Source organism: Drosophila arizonae, chromosome 5, assembly GCF_054131065.1.
Source record: "Drosophila arizonae isolate 15081-1271.41 chromosome 5, UAZ_ARI_1.0, whole genome shotgun sequence".
NCBI lineage: Eukaryota > Metazoa > Arthropoda > Insecta > Diptera > Drosophilidae > Drosophila > Drosophila arizonae.
This window is the reverse complement of record NC_142925.1, coordinates 16,957,916-16,981,007: the sequence shown is the minus strand read 5'-3', so window position 1 is coordinate 16,981,007 and position 23,092 is coordinate 16,957,916. Positions and strand designations below refer to the sequence as shown.

The 23,092-nt window shown below is 44.0% G+C and overlaps 4 protein-coding genes across 4 annotated transcripts; all 4 read right to left on the bottom strand.

Annotated features, from left to right (window-relative positions):
* Positions 1-3,379: 3,379 nt before the first annotated feature.
* On the bottom strand, positions 3,380-16,009 carry LOC108617050 (uncharacterized). Its single transcript, XM_018012691.2, has 7 exons — positions 15,835-16,009; positions 12,678-13,687; positions 10,447-11,590; positions 9,123-10,382; positions 5,272-9,069; positions 5,097-5,212; positions 3,380-5,042 (listed from the first exon to the last, which is right to left on the bottom strand). Exons 1-7 carry the CDS (start codon positions 15,899-15,901, stop codon positions 3,486-3,488), a joined length of 8,952 nt encoding a protein of 2,983 aa, XP_017868180.1. The 5' UTR covers positions 15,902-16,009; the 3' UTR covers positions 3,380-3,485.
* A 1,159-nt stretch (positions 16,010-17,168) lies between these two features.
* On the bottom strand, positions 17,169-18,154 carry LOC108615168 (uncharacterized). The gene is made up of 2 exons (XM_018009478.2): positions 17,732-18,154; positions 17,169-17,669 (listed from the first exon to the last, which is right to left on the bottom strand). Exons 1-2 carry the CDS (start codon positions 18,092-18,094, stop codon positions 17,187-17,189), a joined length of 846 nt encoding a protein of 281 aa, XP_017864967.1. The 5' UTR covers positions 18,095-18,154; the 3' UTR covers positions 17,169-17,186.
* Positions 18,155-19,015: 861 nt separating this feature from the next.
* Positions 19,016-19,885, bottom strand: LOC108615164 (uncharacterized). The gene is made up of 3 exons (XM_018009472.2): positions 19,675-19,885; positions 19,432-19,589; positions 19,016-19,372 (listed from the first exon to the last, which is right to left on the bottom strand). Exons 1-3 carry the CDS (start codon positions 19,853-19,855, stop codon positions 19,106-19,108), a joined length of 606 nt encoding a protein of 201 aa, XP_017864961.1. The 5' UTR covers positions 19,856-19,885; the 3' UTR covers positions 19,016-19,105.
* A 1,211-nt stretch (positions 19,886-21,096) lies between these two features.
* LOC108615165 (uncharacterized) lies at positions 21,097-22,010 on the bottom strand. The gene is made up of 3 exons (XM_018009473.2): positions 21,745-22,010; positions 21,529-21,683; positions 21,097-21,471 (listed from the first exon to the last, which is right to left on the bottom strand). Exons 1-3 carry the CDS (start codon positions 21,944-21,946, stop codon positions 21,163-21,165), a joined length of 666 nt encoding a protein of 221 aa, XP_017864962.1. The 5' UTR covers positions 21,947-22,010; the 3' UTR covers positions 21,097-21,162.
* Positions 22,011-23,092: the final 1,082 nt, after the last annotated feature.

Genomic DNA, 23,092 nt, shown 5'->3' with positions numbered 1-23,092 from the left:
TATTTTCATGATATAATAAATTATAATGATATAATAAATTATAATTCAGTATAATTCAGTGATGAAATTATGTTTTTATTATAATAAATTGTTATGAATTCATATATGATTAATAATTATTTGAAAATATTAGAAAAGAGAAGCGGGCTTGACAAAAAAAAAAAAAATAAAAAAAAAAAAATGATAATAATAATAATAATAATAAAATATAAATAAAAAATCCGACATATTTTACTTTTGAAATTAATTTTAATTTTACATTAATTTTATTTTCTTATAAGAAATGAAATGAATTTTTTCCTTTATAGATTTGGGCACCTGCCACCTCCGTTGGCTGCTGCTGTAATCGCAATCGCAGCTGATAGCTGCATGCAGCTGTCACAACAAACCGCCCGTTAACCCGGCTGCTGTTGGCCAATTTATTTGGCCCCGTTTGTGGCTGGACACGGCCTGGAGCCCCAAGTCGCCCGGCCAGTTGCTGACAGCGACAGGCCGCATATGAAATCTATTAGTTCAAACCAACTGCAATTGCTAACTGCCCAAATAGCCAAATGGACAACTGTGGAAACTCTGGGAACTCCCACTGCGTAGCCTGTTTTTGTTTTCGTTGCCTGTCCGCGCCACAGAGCAAACAAATTTAATAAAGCATTGCAGCGGCTGGCTGCCTGGGCTGGACTGGGCCGGCAGCGAGTCGTGTGCTGTAAATTATGTGCAACAAATAAATTATATTCAGCTCTGTCATTTGATTAAAATGTTTAACTGCCAGCCGCCAATGGAAAATAAATTGCACTGATGTTACACGCCGACGGGCCTCAAGGCGGGCCAATCTGTTGCATGCAACATTGCAGGCATTGCAGAGAGCCGACATTTGTCGCCAAAGAGAAGCTGCACTTAAATGTTATTACAATAAAAAAATTAATTTAATAAAATATATTTTAAATTTTCCTGAATATTTTAATAATACAAAAAATAGTGAATTATAGTAATTTAAATATAAAATATTTATTTATGTTTGTATTTATTTATAAATAAAATTAATTTGAAAAAAAATATTTAATTATGATTATTAGGGAAAATACTTTTTTTTTTTGAAATTTTAATAAAAGAAATTTTTAATTTTTGAAAAAATATTTTAATATTACAATAAACAGTAAATAGTAGTAATTTAAATGTTAAATATTTATTTATATTTGTATGTTTTCTTAATTTATAAATAAAAATACTGAAAAAAAAACTAAAAATTAAATATATATAAAAATAAATATATAAATAAAATATTAAATTTATTAATACGAGATATAGTTAATAGTATAATAAATAATATACCTAAATATAAAATTTAAATAATATAATAAAAATGTTAAATATGTAAAAATTCATTTTTAATGTGTTGTATACATACATTAATAAATAATAGTAATATATAATATTTATGAAAGACAAAACATATTTGTGTATTATATATTGAAATTCAATTTAAAGACACCAATCTTAAATGTTTATAGCAATATGAAGTTTCAGTTTGCTATAGAAAGAACAAAATATTCAAAAAATGTCCATTATTATGCCTTATATCATACTCAATGATTATCCCACATGTATGTCTGCCAAAAGCTAATATTATTTGTTTACAGGCTGGCTAGACATAGAAACATTTGAGCCGAAACTCTTTTGGTGGGCAAAACTCCGTTTAAAGTGCCTTCAGGGAATAGACGGCAAAAGCCTTGTGCGTCTGCCACGTCAATTTCGTGCTCGAATAAAGTTGAAAAGTGAAATTTGGCAGCCAGGAATAGCAACTCAACCTAATCGAGCCCAGGCGAACCCAACCCAACCCACGCCGACCTGGCAAAAAGTTTTGAAGAAATTGCCAAACGCAACCAGTGGAAATAAAATGCAAATGGAAACTGGAAACTGGCGCAGTTTAAGATTTAACCCATCATTGGCCTCTGGACAGTGCACAAATTGAAATTCAGGTAACGTCCGAATGCTAGGCACAATAGACTGCACATAAATGCGTAACTTGGCCAAAACGAGCGCCCAGTTCGACTGCAATTTGTCCACTTGATGTGGCGGCCATCAAGATTAGCCACAGCTGACAATTTGTGTGGTCAACTGGCGGCACTTTATGAACTTATCGCCATTCGAATGAAATGGCCAAATGGCCAACAAACAAGTCGACAAACAATTTGATTTGCTCTTAATTGCTGGACATGGCTGAAAGCAATTACGCTTAGATTTATGAACGCAATTTAGTGGTCAGCAATTTTATTCGAAATTACCAACCCAAAAAAAAAAAGAAATTAAATAAAATAAAAAAAAAACAAGAAAAACGCAGAGCTACTGTACTGTATCGCGATATGATAGAGGCTTAAGATAAATTTTATTTAGTCGTGAGTAACATAAAACTTGATCCTTTGGTGGGCAACTAACTTAATTTATATTAGAGATAGCCCCATAAGTCTTAAAGAGGGCTTGAAAGACAATTTATGAGGACTTTGTGACTTATTTTATTTGTAATATAAAACTAAACTATATTTATCTCAGCAATATCAGAGGCTTGGGATGTACAAATTTGAAAAGGAATTTTATTCCGTTTAATGAGCATTGAACAGAATATACACAATGTTTTAATAATTATTATATATGTATTAAATTTTATTATTATATAATTTTTTAAAATTATTATTATATAGTTATATATATATATATATATATATATATATATATATATATATATATATATATATATATATATATATATATATATATATATATATATATATATATATATATATATATATAGTTTTATATATTTTGATTGATAAATAATAATTATGTATATTTATTAATAATATAGTATATATAACTAGTTTTAATTTAGCAAAGATATACAACATATTAAAGCCTTTTCACATATTTAATATGCAGGTATATTTGGATATATTTTCTACTGACATCAACTTTTTTTGTTAAAGAATTCCATTTTATGTATGATTCGCATTTTTAAATATTGTTTTAATTTTCTGTTGCTTTTAGTGACTTTTATTGGAGTATGGAATGATGATATTCAAAATGGGATTTGCTTTATTGCTGTGTAAAGCTGAGGAATTCTTTCATTATTGTGTTGAGAAATTTTACATTGAAAATGTATTGTACATATCTTGCTACTGAAAATGGGCATAATCGCTATAATTTTAATTGTATTTGATCGAGTGGAGGTGAGATACAAAAATATGATTAGGAAATTATATGATTTAAGAGGTGACAAGACAATAGAGGCAGACAGGAAGATAGAGATGGACGCCTAGATAATCGGAAGGCAACTCGCACGAGTCTCCAATAATATTGTTATCCTTACACAAAGGGAAATTCAAAAATATTTTATTTTTGTAAATATTTTCGTTTTAATTTATTTAGATTTGTTTTTGTTTCGTATGTACAACTATTTTAATTTAATGTTATGGCATGGCGTATCGATGGGTGGCTCAGTTGCCGCTGTAGCTGACGACCAGCGACCAGGCGAGCGTGAGTGCTAGGCCAATGCCGCCGAGGGCAGTGGCGCCATTGAACTTGTTGGTGTTGCAGCCGATTTCGGAGCACTGGATGCAGTTCTCGCTGTCGTTGACGTCGCACTCCACCTGGGTTCTGCAGCCGCGCTGGATGTAGCCCTCGGGATCGCGGGACGAGACACAAGTGTCGTCGGCCGCATAGATGGGACAGATGGCCAGGTGGTTGGGATCCTCGCTGCAGTCCTCGTTGGCTACTGAATTGCAGATGTGACAACGGAGCCGGCCGTCGGGGAATATGTCGGCGTTGCACTTGTCGCCGGCGCAGCCAACACAGGTGCCGTTGGCCACACAGGCGCTGCCCTCGCTGCTGCTCAGACTGTTCAGGCAGCCGCGTACGGTGTGCCCCTCTTGCAGTCGCGTCAGGCAGTCCGTCAAGGGGGCGTGGCAGGTTGCCGTGGTGGTCACCTCGGTGGGCGCCTGGGCGCAGTTGGGCGTCTTGCTCGAGTCGCAGGCCACGCAAATGCTGCTGCTTGGCAGGCCGCTCAGCACATTGCAGTCCTTGGTAGTGCACTCGTACAGCTGGTTCGCCGAGCGCCACTCATCCAGATCGGAGCTCCTCTGGGTGCTCGCACAGCCCAACAGCTCCACATTGCCGTCCTTGTACTTGGCAAAGCAGAAGTCGTTCGCCACATACGCGGTGCAGTACTCCGCATGGCTGGCGGTGCAGTCGCTGTTCGAGCACACGTGGCAGCTGAGACGGTCCGCTGGGTAGGGGAATGTGTTGCAGTTGTCGCCAGCGCAGGCGGCGCAGGTGGTGCCGCTGCCATCATCGCTGCAGACGGGCCGGTCGAAGGGCTCCTTGTCGTCGAGACAGCTGCGGATGACAGTCGTCTGCACCAGGGCCACCAAGCAGTTGCCCTGGCACTGGCGTGTGCTCAGCTCTGTGCTCTGCGGATAGCTGACGCACTGAGCGTTTGTCGTCGAGTTGCAGTAGATGCAGCTGGTCAGCTCGGCTGTGCTCCAGGCAACGTTGCACTCGTTCGACTTGCAGCTCACACACAGTTCGGGATTACGGCGGCAATAGCGATCCTCGTAGTCGTCCACATCGTCGGCACAGCCGCGCCGGCGCACCGTCACGCCATCCAGCTCGAACACCGTCTTGCAGTCCTGCTCGATATTCAGGCTGCACTGCACGGCCGGGCCCAACGAGCTGTGGCAGTGCTCGCCCTCGCAGGCGTGGCACTTCAGGGGCAACGCCTGGAACAGGCCGTGCTGTCCGTCGTCTACGCGGTTCAGCAAGTCAATCGAGTTGCACTGGTTGCCCGAGCAGCTGCGGCAGGTGCGATAGTCGCTGCTGCTGCAGCCGATGGCGCTGCTGCAGCCGCGCGTCGTCACGCCGTTCTCCAGTTTCGTTTGGCAGGTTTCCGTGTCGCTGACCCAGGGGCAGACCGCGGTCTGGTCGGGATCGGAGGTGCAGCTGCTGTCGTCCGCCGAGCTGCAGCCGTAGCACTGCAGCCGATTGGCCGGGAAGATCTATGGAACAGAGTCTCTTAGTCTATCGCCTGTCGCACAACTATTGAAACTCACCTCGCGATTGCAGCCGTCCAGTGCACAGACTGTGCAGTTCTCGCTGTTGCCCAGCAGGCAGTCAGCAAACTGAGTCTGATCCAGGTCGTAGAGGCAGCCTCGGGTCGTAGCACCATCTGAAAGGAACCGTTTGAAAAGTCTTTCCCAGGAATCTCACATCGATTGTCTGGCTTACCGTTCTCCAGCCTGGTCACACAGTGCGTATGCGGCAGCTGACTGCAGGTCTGGAAGCTCTCGATGGCCAGGGGCGTGGTCGCACACGTGGGATCCACGCGGGAGTCGCAGACGGCGCAGAGCACGTGCCGGATGTTGGTCAGCACGTTGCAGTTGTCGCCCTGGCAAACGGAGATGCGCTTCGTCTTGATCACACTCTCCAGATCCTGGTTGCGGAACGAGCTCAGGCAGCCGGACTGCTGAACGCTGTTGGTGTCGTCGAACCAGAGGAAACAGCTGTCGTCCTGCTTGTAGATGTCGCACTGTCTGCTCGTCGGCTCCTCGCAGCTGGCGCCCTCGCAGTGATAGCAGCTGAGCCGGTCAGCGGGCACAGCTTGGACATTGCAGTCCTCGCCGGCGCAGGCCACGCAGTGCTCGTCGTTGCCGCTGGCGCAGATTAGCTGATCCGCCGGCTCTTTGTCATCCAGGCAGGTGCGCACCAGATCCAGGCCGGCCTCGGTGCTGCCAAACAGCGCCGACATGCAGCGGCCCTGGCACTGGCGACGTCGGTGGGCCGTGCTCGTCGGCTCCCACAGGCAGGACTTGCTCTTGGTGCTGTCGCAGTAGATGCAGCTGTTGTACTGCGTGATCTCAGTCGCATTGTTGCACTCGTTCGACTTGCACAGCGGGCACTGGGCCCTGTTGCTGCTGCAGTAGCTGGCGAGCTGCTCATCCGCATCGATGGTATCTTCACAGCCACGGCGGATCACCACATTGGACGCGTCGAAGACGGTTATGCAATCCTGTTCGTTGTTGTCCGCGCAGCGCTCCGTGCTGAGGCTGCTGCTCTCCTGCTGGCAGGCGGCGCCTTCGCAGCTGAGACAGGTGAGGGGCAGATCCTGCCACCAGCCGTGATTGTCGTCCGTTTGGGCCGACAGATCGGCCACATTGCAGCCGTTGCCCTGGCAGATGACGCAGGTCTTCGAGTTGGGCTCACAGCTCAGCTCGGTGGCGCAGCCTCTGTAGGTGATGCCGGCACGCAGATTGGTCACACACGAATCGCCCTCGGCGTACACGGGGCACACGGAGAGGCTGTCGGGCGCCGACTCGCAGTTGGCATTGGCCTCCGAGTTGCAAATGTGGCACAAGGTGCGATCGGCGGGGTACAGCTCCTTGTTGCACAAGTCGCCCGAGCAGGAGGCGCAGCCCGCGGCAGTGCCATTGTAGCAGCCCAGGAACTCGTCCGCCTCCAGGCTGGACAGGCAGCCGCGCTCCGTGGCGCCATCGTCCAGCACACGGGTGTAGCACTCCGGCAGACCCGTCAGCTGGCAGCTGGTGGCGCTGTTCACGTTGCTCGGATTCACGGCGCAGTTGCGATCCGTGCGCGAGCTGCACAGGACACAGGTCTGGGGCTCGGCCAGCGACTCTATCGAATTGCAATTATTGTCCGCGCAGCGGATTAGACGCTTCGAGAGCTGCAGCACGTAAATGTCGCCAAGGCTGAGCTCACTGAGGCAGCCCTGAGCCACCACAGAGCGCTGCTCATCGAACTCAATGTAGCACTCATCGATCTCCCGATAGTTGGAGCAAACGGCCGGCTGGGCATCCTGGCAGTCGTCGTCGCGGCACTGCAGGCAGCTGTGCCGTGTGGCCACCAGATCCGCCGTGTTGCACTTGTCATCCGCACAGCTGGCACAGAACTTGTTGGCGTCCGTGCCGCAAGTCTGGCGATCCGCCTCCTCGATGTCGTCGAAGCAGTTGCGCAATAGAGCGTAGCTCGGATTCTCGGCCTCATCGAAGAGTGGCAGGAAGGCGGACACACAGCGCTGATGGCACGAGCGTGTCCGGGTGATGGTGGCCACGTCCTGGACACAGTTCGGATTCACACTCGAATCGCACACCAGGCACTCCACATAGTCCTTGAGAGTATTGGCCACATTGCAGCCATTGGAGTTGCAGCGCGGACAATTGTCGGGCTGCTCATCGCAGTAATCGGCGCTGGTCGCATCCAGAGCGCTGCTGCAGCCACGTGCGGTGACCACATCGCCGGTGCTATCGAAGACCGTAACGCAGTTGTCCTTGCCGACGCACTGCGTCAACTGGCCGCCGCCCGCGGCGCACTCACTGGCGCTGCCGCAGCTCAGGCAGCTAATGGGCGGCTCCTGCCAGGTGCCCGGCGAGCCGTGCACGTTCAAGCGCTCCAGGTTGATCGTGTTGCAGTCATTGTCGCTGCTGCAGACGCGACAGGTGCTCGGATTGCTGGGATCCGAGCAGCTCAAGCTGGAGCTGCAGCCGCGATAGGTCACCTCATTGAGCAGCGTCGTCACGCACGTGTCCTCGGCCTCATAAATGGGGCAGACGGCGCTGCTGCTGGGCGCTGACGCGCAGCTGGCATCGCTCGCCGAGTCGCACTGATGGCAGCGAAGTCGATTAACGGGAAACACGCTGAGCCCGTTGCAGTTGGTGCCCGTGCACAGCTCACAGTTGTCGGAGGTGCCCATGATGCAGCCGTAGAAGTCGTCGCTGTCCAAGTTCGAGACGCAGCCGCGTGAGGTCCTGCCGGCGGCATCGATGCGCGTGACGCACTGGGTGTAGGGGATCATGGAGCAGATGCTGGTGGTTAACAATTTATTGGGATTGGTGGCACAGCGCGGCTCAGTCAGGGAATTACACTGCAGGCAGCTGTTGGGATTGGGTATGATGTCGGGATGGTTGCAGTTCAGGCCGTCACAGATCAGCAGACGCTGCTGAGCCACCAGCTCGTGGACCACTTGCGTCTCAAAGTCACTGACGCAGCCCATGCCCACGATGCTCATGCTGTCGAATGCCAAGTAGCACTGATCGTTCGGCCTGTAGGCGACACACCTGGCCTTCTCCATGTCCTCGCACTCGGGATCCAGGCACTTGTAGCATTCGTGCGGCGTCTCTATGATATCCCCGGTATTGCACAGAGCACCGGTGCAGGCTGTGCAGTTGGCATGGTTGCCCGCCGCACACTGCTCGCGGTCAGCCAGCTCCAGATCGTCCAGGCAGCCGCGAGTGGGCAGCAGCGCTGAGTCCGCGGCGGAGCTGCGTGGATACATGCCCGTCATGCACTGGCCCTGGCACTGGCGCGTCTTCTTGGGCGTCTCCCAGGCACAGCTCGGCTCCTGCTCGGCATCGCACTGATAGCAATCGACATAGTCGTCCAGGCTCTTGGCATTGTTGCAGCCATTCGACTTGCACTGCGGACACTTGCCGCTGTTCGCCTCACAGTAGTCGAGGTGCTCGGTAAAGATCGCATTGCTGCAGCCGCGGGCTATCACCTGCCCATCCGCATTGAACACGGTGCTGCAGAGCTGCTTGTTGTCGCCCTGGCAGGTCGTGGGCGTGCTCACGCTCGCGCAACTCTCCAGATCGGAGCAGACGAGACAGTCCAATGGCAAATCCTGCCACTTGCCCGGCTCGCCCACATAGCTGCTGCCCAAATCGACGGCATTGCAATTGGCGTCCTCGCAGATGCGACAGCTGGCCACCTGGCCGGGATCGCAGTAGATCTCCGACTTGCAGCCGCGACGCGTGCGTCCATCCTCCAGACTCGTCACACAGCCATCGTCAGCCTCATAGATCGGACAGTAGCCGGCATAGGCCTCGGGCTTGCTTTCGCAGTCGGCGTCATCCCTGGAATCGCAGCGCAGACAGCTCTGCCAATCCGGGGGGAACACCTCGTTGTTGCAATAGTGGGAGTCGCAGACCTGACAAGTTGAGCTGTTGCCACTCAGGCAGTCGTCGTAGAGGTCGTCGGCTGTGTCCATGAGGCAGCCTCGCCGTAAAACGCCATCTATCGGAGGGAATCTCAGAATAAATTGTCCCTGAATTGAGAAAGTCACTTACCTTCGGTGATGTGAGTGTAGCATTCGGGATTCAGGTAATGTTCACAGAGGGCGGCGAGCACGGACTGACCTAGGATGCAATTTGGATAAGTTCCGGAATTGCAAACATTGCAGATGACGCCATCTAGATTCAGAACATCCTTAACATTGCAGTTATCGTCGCTGCATAGGTAGAGGTCGCGACGATTGGCCTGCAGGAAGGAACGCTGCAGATCACTGGCACAGCCCATGCTCTCGATGCGCCTATCTCCGACATGAATGTAGCACTCGTCGTTCGCTCTGTAGGCGGTGCAGATGTGCGGGCTGACCGTCTCACAGTTCTCGTCGTCGCAGTAGTTGCAGCTCAGGCGGATCTCGGGCACCGCCTCCTTGTTGCAGGCGGCACCGCTGCACGACACACAATGCTCCAGGCTGCCTTCGGCACAGGCCAAGCGATCGTCATATTCCAGATCGTCCAGGCAGCCGCGTGCCAGCTCCAGTGGCGAATCCAGCTCAGTTCGATTGCGCGGATAGAGGCCCGTAAAGCAACTGCCCTGACAGGAGACCTGGCGCTTCACATCGCCAATGCTGCGCACACACTCAGCCTGCTCGCTGCCGTCGCACAGCACACAGTCCACATAGTCCGCCAGCTGTTGGGCATTATTGCAGCCCGACGATTTACAGAACTTGCAATTGCCGGAGTTCGCGTCGCAATATTGCGTTAAATCCGTATCCCCATACAGCTGATCGGTGCAGCTGCGCAGCACTACCGAGCCATTGCTGGCAAAGACGGTCGCACAGTTCTGCTGATTGTTGTCGTGGCACTTTTGCAGGGCGCCCAAGCCGCTGCCCTGGCAATCGACGCCCGCACAGGTGTAGCAATTGATCGGCGGCGTCACCCATTTGCCCGGATAGCCAATGTTGATGAGCTCCAGGTCGGCCACGTTGCAGTTGTCGCCCTTGCAGTTGCGGCAGTACTGCTTGTCCGAATCGTCGCACTCGAACTCCGACTGGCAGCCTCTGTAGGTTTCGCCGTTTACCAACTTGACGCTGCAGCCCTGGCTCTCGTCGTACCGCGGACAGACACTGGCAGCATTCGGCGCAGAGCCGCAAGTGGGATCCAGCACCGTGTTGCAGCGCTGACAGCGACGACGATCCGCCGGATAGATCTCCTGATTGCACAAATCACCTTCGCACACATCACAGTTGCCCTCGCCCTTCAGGCAGGCCCTCAGCGCAGCTGTGGCCAAGTTGCTTAAGCAGCCGCGCTCCGTTGAGCCATCTGGGAAATTGAAATTGAAAATTCATTGGAGAACAGAGCTGGAGAGAGCTGCTATCCAACTCACCTGTGAGAACGCGGGTCATGCAGCGAGTGTTGGGCAGGACGTTGCACGTCTCGAACCGCGTGATCTGCGTGGGATCGACGGCACAGTTGACATCGTCAAATGAGGAGCAGACGGCGCAGTCGTTGGGCCTGGGCACGATGTCAAAGAAGTTGCAATTGTTTCCCTCGCAGAAAATCAATTTCTCTAGATTATCATCGATAAATTTATCGTCCAGATCGGACTGACAGCCGAGCGCCGCTACCGAGGCCGTCTCATCGAACAGCATATAACAGCGATCTGTGGGACTGTAGTTGAGGCACACGGCCATTACTGGGTCTTGGCAGTCCAGATCTTCGTTACACGCGTAACAGCTGAGCGAGCTTTGGCTCAGATCGTTCGTGTTGCAGGCGTTGCCTGTACAGGCCACACACTCCTTGTCGCCGCCTGAGGCACACAGCTGCTGATCCTCCGGCTCCTTGTCGTCCAAGCAGCCACGCACCAGCTCATACACACCCAAACTATTCTGCGGCCTGTATGCCGACATGCACTGGCCGTTGCACTGGCGTCTGGCCGTCACGGCTGTGGGGTTCGTCACACAGTCGGCGTTCTGGCCAGCCTCGCAGTAGACGCACTCCGTGTAGCTGTCCAGCGATGTGGCGCTGTTGCAGCCATTCGAGTTGCAGTTGTGGCAGTTCTCGCTGTTGGCATCGCAGTACGAGCTGAACGACGCCTCTACCACATCGCTGCAGCCCCGCGCACTGACCGCTCCGCTCGCATCAAAGACCGTGATGCAATACTCGGACTTGCTGGCACAGACGGTGCTCTCCAGGCTGCTGGACGCACAGCTCGCGGCATCGCTACAGCTGAGGCAGCTTAGCGGCAGCTCCTGGCCCCACAGACCAGGACGACCGTCGGCGCGTCTGGCCAGATTGGCCGTGTTGCAGTTGTTGCCCGTGCAGCGCTGGCAGCTGGCGCTGTCGGAGCTGAGGCAGTCCAGTTCGCCGCCACAGCCGCGCAGCGTGTTGCCCTGCTCATCGAGCGTGGTCACACAGCTCTGATCAGGCGAGTGCAGCACACAGAGCTCGGCGGCATTGGGCGACTTCTCACAGCTGCTGTCCACACTGGAGTCGCAGATGTGGCACGTTAGACGATCAGCAGGTTGGAGCTGTGGAGGAAATAAGTGTGATTCATTTGTAGATTGGCATTAGGGTTATGTAAATGAGATTTACAATAATAATAATGTTAGTTAAAATTATTTCAAGATAAGTAAGAATTAGAATGATAAATAACAATTATAATAGTATAAGATGATAATGAATAATAATAATAATAAATATGAGTTATGAATAATGATATGAATAATGAATGAATAATAATTCCATAAGTATATAATAAATAGAGTATAAATAATAATTAGTTAAGTTTTCTTTTATTTTTTTTTTCTTATAGATTTACTAATCAACTAGTTTCATGCTCTACAGCTTATCTTCCCTTCCGCTAGTTTTGATATGATTCAACTGAATTTCTTTTAGTTAAGTAAAATTTTTGTAGGGTTCTTAGTCATAGAGGATGAATAATGGTAAATTAGATCGAGCCAAGCGATACTTCCCACTCAGACGGATATAATAAATATTGAAAAAATAATAAATAATAATAAATAATAATCAAAAATAATAAATAAAAAATAAATATTATTTATTTTAAATATTTTAAATTTTAAATAAATATTATTTATTTTATACATATTTAATATATCCAAAGTGTCAGTTAATTGGCGATAATTTGAATTTTGTTGTTTTTAGTAAAATTGTCAAGTAAACATTTGCCTTATCAGACTTGGAATAAATAATATGATATATAATATATAACCGGATTCTATATTAATATTCTATTCTATTCTTGTATTAAAATCTATTTCGATGAGCGACTTCATTAAGCAACTTGGATAAGATGAAATGAAGATTTAATCTATATGCATGGCAGTCTAAAGGAAGTACCTATAGTATATTTTTAATTGTCCTGACTGATCTGTAACTTTTCATCCGAATAGCTAATATCGTTCGTCTTGACATCCTTTTTAGCTCACATATTGGAATGTAATATACAAATATACGAAGGTATCACGTCTGTCTATTGATACCCATAGTATTAATTGGTATTAACAGACCATCTTATATTAATATGTATGTGGATATCAGTAGTTCCTTCTCCAAAAGGAAATCTTAAATTTCATTTACAACTTGAGCACTTACCTGAACATTACAGTTATCGCCATTGCAGGTGCTGCATTTGGTGGCATTGCTGCCGCCCAAGCACTCCAGATAGTCATCTTCGTCCAGGCTGGCGAGGCAGCCACGTTCCGTGTGGCCATCGTCGCGGAGCAGAGCATAGCAATCGGTGTTCAGGGGATGAGAACAGAGCGTTTCGGCGAGCAAGTTGCTCGGGTCGACGGCGCAGTTCTTGTCGGTGCGCGAGCTGCACAATTTGCACGATTGGGGTGTGGGCAGAGCCGAGAGCACGTTGCAGTTCTCTCCCGAGCAGGTCCAGATGCGTTTCTCCCTCTGCAGGGCTGCGGCATCGCTCACGTTGTACTGGCTGAAGCAGCCGTACTCATCGATCTTGTTGTTCTCGTCCAGCTGTATGAAGCACTGCTCCGCGCCGCTGGGAACAACGGCGCGACACGTCTTCGACTCCGGCCTGTCGCAGTTGCCGCCGGTGCAGGCATTGCAGCTGCTGCGCACGCCGAGCTCAGCTTGATTGCAACTGGCGCTGTCGCAGGCGACACAGTTGGCGAAAAGACCAGCCGCACATTCCTCTCGATCGTCCAGGTCCAGATCGTCCAGGCAGGTGCGCACAAGCTCCAAGGGCGAGTCCTTGTCGCCGGTGCGTGGATACAGCGCCGTGATGCACTTCTCATTGCAGGTTCGTCGCTCTGTCACCAGCTCAATGTCGAACACACAGTTTTCGTCATCCTGGGCATCGCACAGCACACACTCAATCAGTTGCTTGTTGTCCTTCAGATTGTTGCAGCCATGCGAACGGCACTCGTAGCAGTCGGCATCCTGTGCGCTGCACGTGGCCTCCAGGCTATCGCTGCAGCCACGCTGAATGACCGCTCCAGTGCTATCGAAGACGGCCACGCAGCTCTGAGCATCGTTATTCTCACACTTCTGCAATTGGCCCGTGCTGGCCGAGCACTGCTCCGGGCTGGTGCAGATGTAGCAATTTATGGGACCGTTATGCCAGCTATGTGGCCAGGCATCTGCAATGGGGTGGAAAAATATGTAGAGCTTTTCGATTGCAATTTTGAAATATTTAAGTTCTCTGATTATAATATTGTTTGTTAACTTAAATATTGTGTAGTAAACAAACTCTATATTGTATAAAAGTGGAATGATTTAATAATCTTCTGAATGCTTCCAGACTCTAGCTATTTAATGATGATGATTTGATAAGATCTGGTATATTATTGTAGATCAATAAAAATAACTGAAATCTGTCTAGCAAGTATCTTCAGTCACTCATTTGCGTTCAACAACAAATTACTATATCTTTTAGATTATAATTGAGAAGCCATTCGAGTAACAGAAAGAGCTCTCATTTCTGTGAAATCTGTGAAAAACACGTTAAGGCAAATATAAATATACACTGCTACATAAATTTTCACTAATCTAGCGGTTAGTTTTATCGGCGAAACACTATAGCCGTATTATTTATGGTCGGCAATCAAATTGCTTTATCGATTTACAACGCTCGAGCGTACATTGCTAATTGCTGGAGATAGCATTTGTTGTGCTGGTTATATATGAGCATAAAAAAACTAGAAAAACCAAAAAAAAAACTTGAGACTACTTTAAGTCAATTAAAAGTGAAAGCAAAATACTCTTTCAAAGCACACCAAATTATTGAGAATATAATCAAACAATTTGGAAACATGAAGTTCCTCTTAGATTAATCCTAATCTAATTCAACTATCAATCAGTTTGAAGCACACGCTTCACACAAGGTCGATAGCTATACCCAAAGTCCAAATCTGGGAACCAAGCCACCATAAACTATCCACGCACTAAATCTTAGTAAATCACTTTGATTTCGTTAACACAATATGATTAGAAATCGTAATGATTTCAACATCTTCTTTACGAAATATTTCAAGTTTCTGTAAATGCAGTCAATAATGTTTCAAATACTTAAGTATAGTTATTTTCTTTTAAAAGGACTGTAGCAAAAGAAAATTACGATTGACATTTTGTGTATATATTCAGTGTGTTTTTCCTTATTTTATTCAATATATTTTTATTTGTCGTTTCTAATATTTTTATAATATTTCCAGTATCAATAATCTAATATATAATTTGATAAGGCAAAGTTTCGTCAATTTACATTTTGATAATTAAATTGTAAATTCTCAAAATGAAATTATATATTTGTGTAGATGTTTGAAAAGCAGACAGGTGCATCAGGTGAACACACCGACAAAGCTGTCAAGTATATATCCAGGTAATTAATAAAATTCAAAATATGATCAATAAATAATATAAAAATTCATATGTTCATGAACAACTATCAAAATGATACATTTAATAAAGTTGGTGTAAACTCTGTCAAAATACGTCATTTAAAATTCTCAGAATGTCATAATTTATATAGTATTTTTGGTCAACAGCTTAGTCGAAATAATGCTTTAACTTCGTATGAATGTATTTATTAGTTATTCTTAAGCTTATCATAGATATACTTGGGTTTACTTTAATTTATCACGAGAAATTTTGTGTAGAATTTTGTGATTATGTTCGGTTAGTAGTATTTCTTAGAAATTTTATGTTTCGGCATAATATTACACAAATTCAGATAATCTAAAGTTCATAAAAGCCTTCAGCCGGAGCTTTGCTAAAACCGCCGTAACCGTATCAAGTCGACACATTTTTATATAGTATATATTGTATTATATACATATAAATATTTATACATATTATTTTTTGAGCATACAAATATTAGTATTATATTTATTTTAGTTCTCCAACTGTTCACTGTATCATATCCTTCTCGTAGTACTATCCATAGTTCTATTTCCGTTTCAGAAAGCTGCACAATAAATGCGCTTAGCTTTAAGCAACTCGTTAAGCTACGTGACATTTTGCAATAAAATTTGTTTATGATTCTCCATTTATTGATAACACTGTTTAGCACTTTGATAGATTAAGTATAGAATATATAAATGCATATATATTTTATTTTTCAGTTATACACAACTTGATTATATAATACACCACGGTTATTTAGAATTCGATTTTGATAATCCATTAACTGATTTCTACAATATCGAAATCGAATATATATACGGATTTTCTGATTGACAACACTTGAATTAACAAATTATCCTTGTTGATCACACTTGAGTTGACCTACCACTTGGATTAGCCACATATAATACTATTTGTAGCAGAGTTATTATCCCTGCTGTTTTTAGCCTCATGATCGATGGGCTTTTTGTTTTTTTTTTTACCCGACGCGTATTACCAACAAACGTGGAATCCGTCGACTAATTTTGTGGCTGGGTTTGGGACACCTTTTATAGATTCGTCGAATGTACGTTTCATAGTGAGTCGTTCCACGATTATTGCCTTATATTAACGACTATGATTATATGATACTGTTGCCGAATGTCCGATAAAGTAAGTTTCTGCTCGCCGTTATTTATAACACCCATCGCCCACAGCACCCGCAACGCCCCGCCCCCGCCGGCTGTCCACCGCAAGTGCGTATTTAGTAAGGGGAATTAACATAAAAAGCAAAAACAATGCGCCAGATAAGCCTACAAAATGTTTTGCTCTAATCACTTAGAATCGGGCCGATACACGTTTACACTCGTATAGCTCGATTCTCGCTTCTAGTTTCACGATTTTCGTCATTTTGGCGAATTTGATGAGATAAGGCGGCGACAGGGCAACAATTTAATATGTGGATTGCAGGTCCGAACTTCACCTATAAACACGCACGTGTATATGTATTTATATTGATTTTATTGGTATTATGTAGACATTTATTTTCTACTGATTCACAGTTACACAGTTGGGAAGCGCATTTGGAGGCGCAATAATAACAATTTCCAGTATCGCTGCACTCAAATCTTATCAATTGATAAACTTGCTATGTGCCTTTGATCGCTTGTGGAGTTTCAGGAAGTTCTTTGCCTTTGGGGTGTTCTAATCGTTGACCTCTTATCATCTTGGTCAAATTTTTCGTGGAATTTCCGTATCATTCCTTATGCTGTTACCATGCGTTTCATATCCCTCTCGGTTTTTCCTCTATTATTTTACGATGCTCTTTAATCTCTTCTAATCAAGTTTAGATTAGTTTTTATATTGGGGTTTATTTGTACCGAAAGTGTTTGAACGTCTTAGATGTTGGGCTCCAATTGCATAATTCGTTTGAATTCCCTAGATAAGCTGAATTTTTATTAAGACTAACTATATATGTGTTGTTTGTTATGGAAGAAAAGAAGGAAGAAGAAGAAAAGAAGGAAGGAAAGTATTGGAGAATGAAACTTAATTTGAATTTTAGTTATCTCTATATGCTGAGCATTGTAAGCCCTATATAATATATATAAATATAATTGTATATTTATATATTTATAGGTCTTATTAAGTACTTAATCGTTATTTATGAACATAACAGTCGCTTAATGATTATTAGTTGGTTTTATGACTGAGAGAAGGTCGTGGGAACCCAAAACCCAACGATATTTTTTTTCGCCCAAATTATTTATTGGAGGCATAAAAATACATAGCCAGCTGCAAAGCCAATAGCAAAATGGGAATATTTTTCGTACACAAGCTTTGAGCACTGCCGGGCTGAGGCGTTGGGGTTGGCGGCTCAGGGGATGGGCTAGCAGTAGTAGTAGTTGTAGTGGTACTAGTTGAAGTTGAGCTGGAACTAGAACTGGAACTAGAACTGGAACTCGAACTGGAACTCGATGAAGTCGAGCTCGATTCAGTTGTGCTCATGGTGGTCGTCTCTTCTATTTCCTCGAGAGGCTGAGCATTACAATGTTCTATTTCCGATGGGTCGCAGAGCTGGCAATTGACATCGGCCAGGCAAGTGCGCTGATCAGCTAATGTTAGTGAGCAACCTCTCTCGACATGTTGGTTCCTGATGCTCGCATAGCACAGGTTGCGTCCGCTGCGAGCTATGCCACAGGTTTGTGCCGCCAGCTGCTCTGGAGCAGTTCGACATTGTTCATCCTTGAAGACAAATTCTCTTTAGCTTAAGGCTTATACTGAATAACTCTTGGCTCTTCGCTTACCTGCGTATCGTTACACTGCACACAGGACAGCTGAGGGGGGCTAATATTGTTGCACTTTTCGCTTACACAAATCTCGCACTGCAATCGTGAGTGCGCTTTGGTCTCGCATTGCTTTCGCCAGCTATCGTCTAGCAGTTCCAGACAGCCCTGTGCCCTAACCACGCCCCCCTCAAACACACTGACACATGCATCGAGCTGATCGACACACTGCTCTGTGGCCTGATAGCTGCTCCTTTGACAGTTGATGCCGCGGCAATAGAAACATGACTCCGATGCCAGGACACAGCTGGAGCCGAGCAAAGCCAATAGAATGCAGGGAATCGCACACTTCCTCGTCAACATTGCAACTGATGCCTTGGGCATTTGGATTGGCGATTAGGTGGCCTACGCCTTATATAAACTCCATGGCAATCAAGGGTGTTCGGCTGAAGTGCTTAAGTGTTGGCCCCAAGTAGTTTAGCTGGTCGGCTCTTTAAAGTTTCTTAACAGCCGCACAAGTATCGAAAACTACCTCTGCCAAAGTCAAGCTGATTGATAACCGAATAAAGCTCAGTGGATGACTGTTCGTAATTGTTTGCATTGCTCTTGAGAATTGTGTAAACAGCAGTTCAGCATTTGGCTTCTTTGGCAAATTCATGAGCCACTCAACTAGCCATTTTAATGGGCAGCATTATGAGGTCTTCCCTAGTCGAAAGCAAATAAACATGTTTACAAATAAAATGGAATTTTTTCCATACTTCAGCATTTCACAAAAAAAGTTCAGTTTTATTTGACTTTCCTTAGGTGATGAATTAAAAGTAGGAAATTTAAATAAAATTTTGAAAGTTTGCGGATTACAATACTTTAGTATCTCTTATAAAAAGAGTATATTCGAATCAAATGAAAATTTCGCAAAGCTTGCAAATCAATTACCTTCTAGACAGTCTTATGAAAATTGCTAATAGAAATAGGTAATCAATCAAATGATAAACATATAGCAGCGATAACAAATATATCCATTTGTGATAGACTTTATCAACAATTGCATATAAAAAGTCAGATATGCAGTCTATAGAGCTCATTCCTCATTTCAGGATCGATTGCACATTTATCTTATCTCAATAAATATCAGTTTCAGATATACAGTTGATTAATCTTATGTATCCAAAACTAACGCAAAAATTTGATATTTGTATGACTCCTTAACCACATCAACTTTGATTCACTGTGCCAAGTCTGTGCCATTTGGATATCTTATCTGGCAAAGTCTGCCACAGTTAGAGTGTTTTTAAAATGTCATTAAAATTCCAAGATATAAGTCAATTATACTTTATATGCTTAGTATAATTGTTAATTCATTTATTATTTTCTTTTTCTCTTTTAGCAACATTAAAACTATCGCAGAAAGCGAATGAAGCGATTGCCAGTGCTTGAATCGAATGTAATATTCAAGCTGTTGCAGGCACGAATATCGCCGGAGGAGCAGAGCAGGCAGTTGGCATCCTGCAGGCAGCTCTGCTGATCGGTCACCGTGGTTGAGCAGCCGCGCTGAATGTTGCTGCCCGAGCCAGAGGCCTTCACATAACAGTAGGAGTTGGGAGCAGTTGGAGCTGTGCAAACTGTGGGCTTCAAGCTGGTTGCGTTCTCGGCGCAGTTGGCGTCCTGTGAGAGCGCAGGGAATTTAATACAAATCGACAAACAGACCGAAATGGGCATCATACCTTGCTGGAGTCGCACTGCACACAGGCGAACCTCATGGAGCCCACGTTGTTGCAGTTGTCCGAGTTGCACTTGAAGCACGAATCATCGTGAGGTGAATCACAGCGATAGCGCAGTTTAGCGGGTATTTCTAGCGAGCAGCCTTTGTACAGGACTTTGGCTGCATATTTAACAATTAATATATAAAGAGAAGAAAGAGGTAGAGAGAGAGAGAGAGAGAGACTGGAAGAGCTCCTATAACCTACAATTGTCGTAGATGGTCACGCAGTAATCCAGCGAGTCCACGCACTTCTGCACCAGAGACAGTCCCGTTCGCTGGCAGTTGATGCCGCTGCAGCTGTGACAGCTCGTGATTTTGTTGGCATCACTGTATCCTGTCGCAAGGACGAGCAACAGCAGCACACTGAGCATTGCTTTGACTTTCATGATGCGCTTTTAACTACGAGCTGGCGGCCAATGCTTTTGACTTTTATACGCTCGCTGCCATGTGAAGTGCACTTCATGTCGGCAAAACACTCGACAGGTGGCAAAGCTCTAGCTCCCACCCAGCTGTAGCTGTTAGGTTTCGTAACTGATGAGTAACTGTGCAGATTTAAGAGATATCTCTATCAAAGTTCGTTATAATTTATAAATATTATTATGTATATATCTATTAAAGTGTTATAATTATTCTTAGTATTATTATTCTTATAATTAGAATTATTAGTATGCATTTGTAAGCTTTTAAATATATTAAATATAATATTTAATATATGTACATATATTTCTGTGCAGAATCTATTTACTGGGCTGCAGAAAATGACGCGTAATAATTATATTTTTATGTATATTTTGAATAAAATATTAATTTTGTATCTATTTATTTATATAGAATTAATTTTTAAGGATTTTTATTTTATTTTATTTTAATTCTTTTTTTGTTTTTTGTTTTTTTTTTTTTTTGTTTAGCTATTTAATCAAATATTTTAGATTTCCGTTACTTTAAAAATGTATATATACAGTAAACCATACATACATTTTCTAAATATAAAACATGAGTATTATGTGCTGAAGTATTTATTGGCTTTATTTTGGTTCACTTTATAGCCAATGCAAAGAATAATCAGTTAGAGTGATAAGCAGGATTAATCAGCGTTCGTCTGTCTGCAATAAGAGACTTTGATTTATATATTTGAAATGTTTCAAATAATTGACAAATGTCAATTTGAATTAATTCATTCTAAATATAACTTTGAAGCCTAACTAAACTTAATATACGCAGCATTATACATTATTATTATCTATGCCATTATTTACAAGCGAGATTTTATACTTGGATAATGAAAGTACTTCCCCTATTTATACATATATTTTATATGTTGTTTAGAATAATAATAATAAAAAAAAAAAATTAATATTGGACATGATTTTAAAAGTTTTAATTAGTAAAATATAATATAATATATGAAACTTATTTATACTTAATATTTTTTACACTTTTTTCATCTATATAGAGTTTCCATCAAGTATACAAATATTATCTCACTCAATATGAACAGCTCCCAAATTAAGTTTTTCCCACTGCCTTTCATTACGTTACTCGGCTTAATGATGCTTAATAAATGTTATATAGCTCAATTGATATTTGTTCTTAGCAACCTATAAAACACAAATTGGCAATCAAATAATTGTTTACTTGTTTATTTATCTTTATTATATTGATAATATTTTTTTTTTTTAATTTTCAAATTACACTAATTGAATTGTATGGTTAGCAGAGTGATCAGGCCCAGCAGTAGGCCAAACACCTGCTGTCCCTGGGCACCGCTGGCTTTGTAGTCCAGCACGTAATTGTTGCACGCAGTGGAGCCACGCCCGTTCTCGGGCAGGCACAGGCTGCAGTCGCTAGCCTGAAGACAGCTCATTTGCTCCTTGACGCTCAGAGCACAGCCTCTTTGCAGATGTGAGCCAGAGGCCTTCACATAGCAATAGGCGTTGTTGCCCGTGGGCGCTGGGCATTGGGCGGGGCTGATGCTGTCGCCGCCCAAGTTGCACTTGGCGTCCTGAATGAAAGCAATAGGAAATTATGTAATCTGACTCTACAGATACTTAATACTCACATCTGAGCCGTTGCACTGTATGCACTGATAGTCGACGCGTCCTTGATTATTGCACAGATCTCCGGCGCACTTTTGGCATTGCGGATCGCGTGCCTGGCACTTGGATCGCGCAGCTAGCGAAATTTCCAGCAGGCAGCCCCGCTCACTGACCCTAACTGTGACGCATATTCTATTATTTTTATATTCCGGTCAGCTTAAACGACTCAATTTACTTACAGCCCTCGAAGACAGTCACACAAATATCCAGCAGATCGTTGCACCTGACTGTCGCATTCTGCCGCGTGGTTCGCTGACAATTGATGCCCTCGCAGCTGTAGCAATTGCGAGGCGCTGAGCCACTCACAGCTCCTTTCTGCAGCTCGCTGGCAGCAGCTAAGGAGCAGCAGAGCAAAAGGATAACAGCTTTCGTTGACAACATGTTCGCAGCACCCTTTGACTTTGCCACCTAAAACCGAACTGAAACTTGTCATTTCGCTGAACGCAGCAATTTTCAAGTCAATTAACGGCACTTCAAAAATTTCCTTCGAATATTTCTAAACTGCATTAGAAGTGAGAAGTGCCGCTAAGACTGAAAAGTCGAGAGCTGAACCTTTTCAAGGGGCTCTTATACCCTGTAGTAGGCTTAAGGCATAAAAGTTGTTTGTTGATTATTGTAATAGTCAAGTGAATAAGTCAGCTGACTAGAGCAGAATATTTTAATTCAGTTTTAACTATTAATTGCAGCTCGAATCGAAAATCATTAAATGTATTCTTGCCTTGCTTATATTAATGTTAATTTACTTAAAGTCTTATTTGATTTTAAAAATGCGTTTACCCTTTCAGATATCTTTTGAAATGAGGCAAACTAGATTCCTTTGCCATTTCCCACAACAGCTGACTGAGAGTATAAACATGTCTTCTGTTTTAATACCTTTTTTTTTTTTTATTATATTATTATATTTATTTATATTATATTATATTTATTTATATTATTTATATTATATATTATATTTATAATAATAATTATTATTTTTTTTAAATTTGATTTATTAACAAATTCACTTAAACCAATTCAACTCATGCTCCAAAAATATTGATTTAATTAAACTCAATATCCTACCTATATTACTATCGAGATCACTGAGTATATACATCGTCAATCGTTGTCTACTTAAGATCATTTGGCTTGTTCCTGATACATTTTTGTGGCTTATCGGACGATGTTTTGTTTTGTTTGCATTTCTCTTGTGTTGGCTATCATATGACAAGGTTGTTGAGCCTTATCTGTCAAACGCACAAATATATACATATATGTATGTATATACAAAATTTATTCACATTCCCATTATATTTGCCCATGACTCATGTTAAACTTGCTTTGACGTCTCTTTATATAAATTAAATTAAACTCTTATACATAAAGTAAAATTTTTTTAATTGCCCTTTTTCTGGAAATTTCTATTATCAAGCATATTTTGTTGCTACAACTACCATTTATTGCGGCATAATCTATATCTAAAGCTGTAACGTTTCTCCCATGAATCATTTGGAATTGGCCATAGTTGACCAATCGGCTTTATTAGTC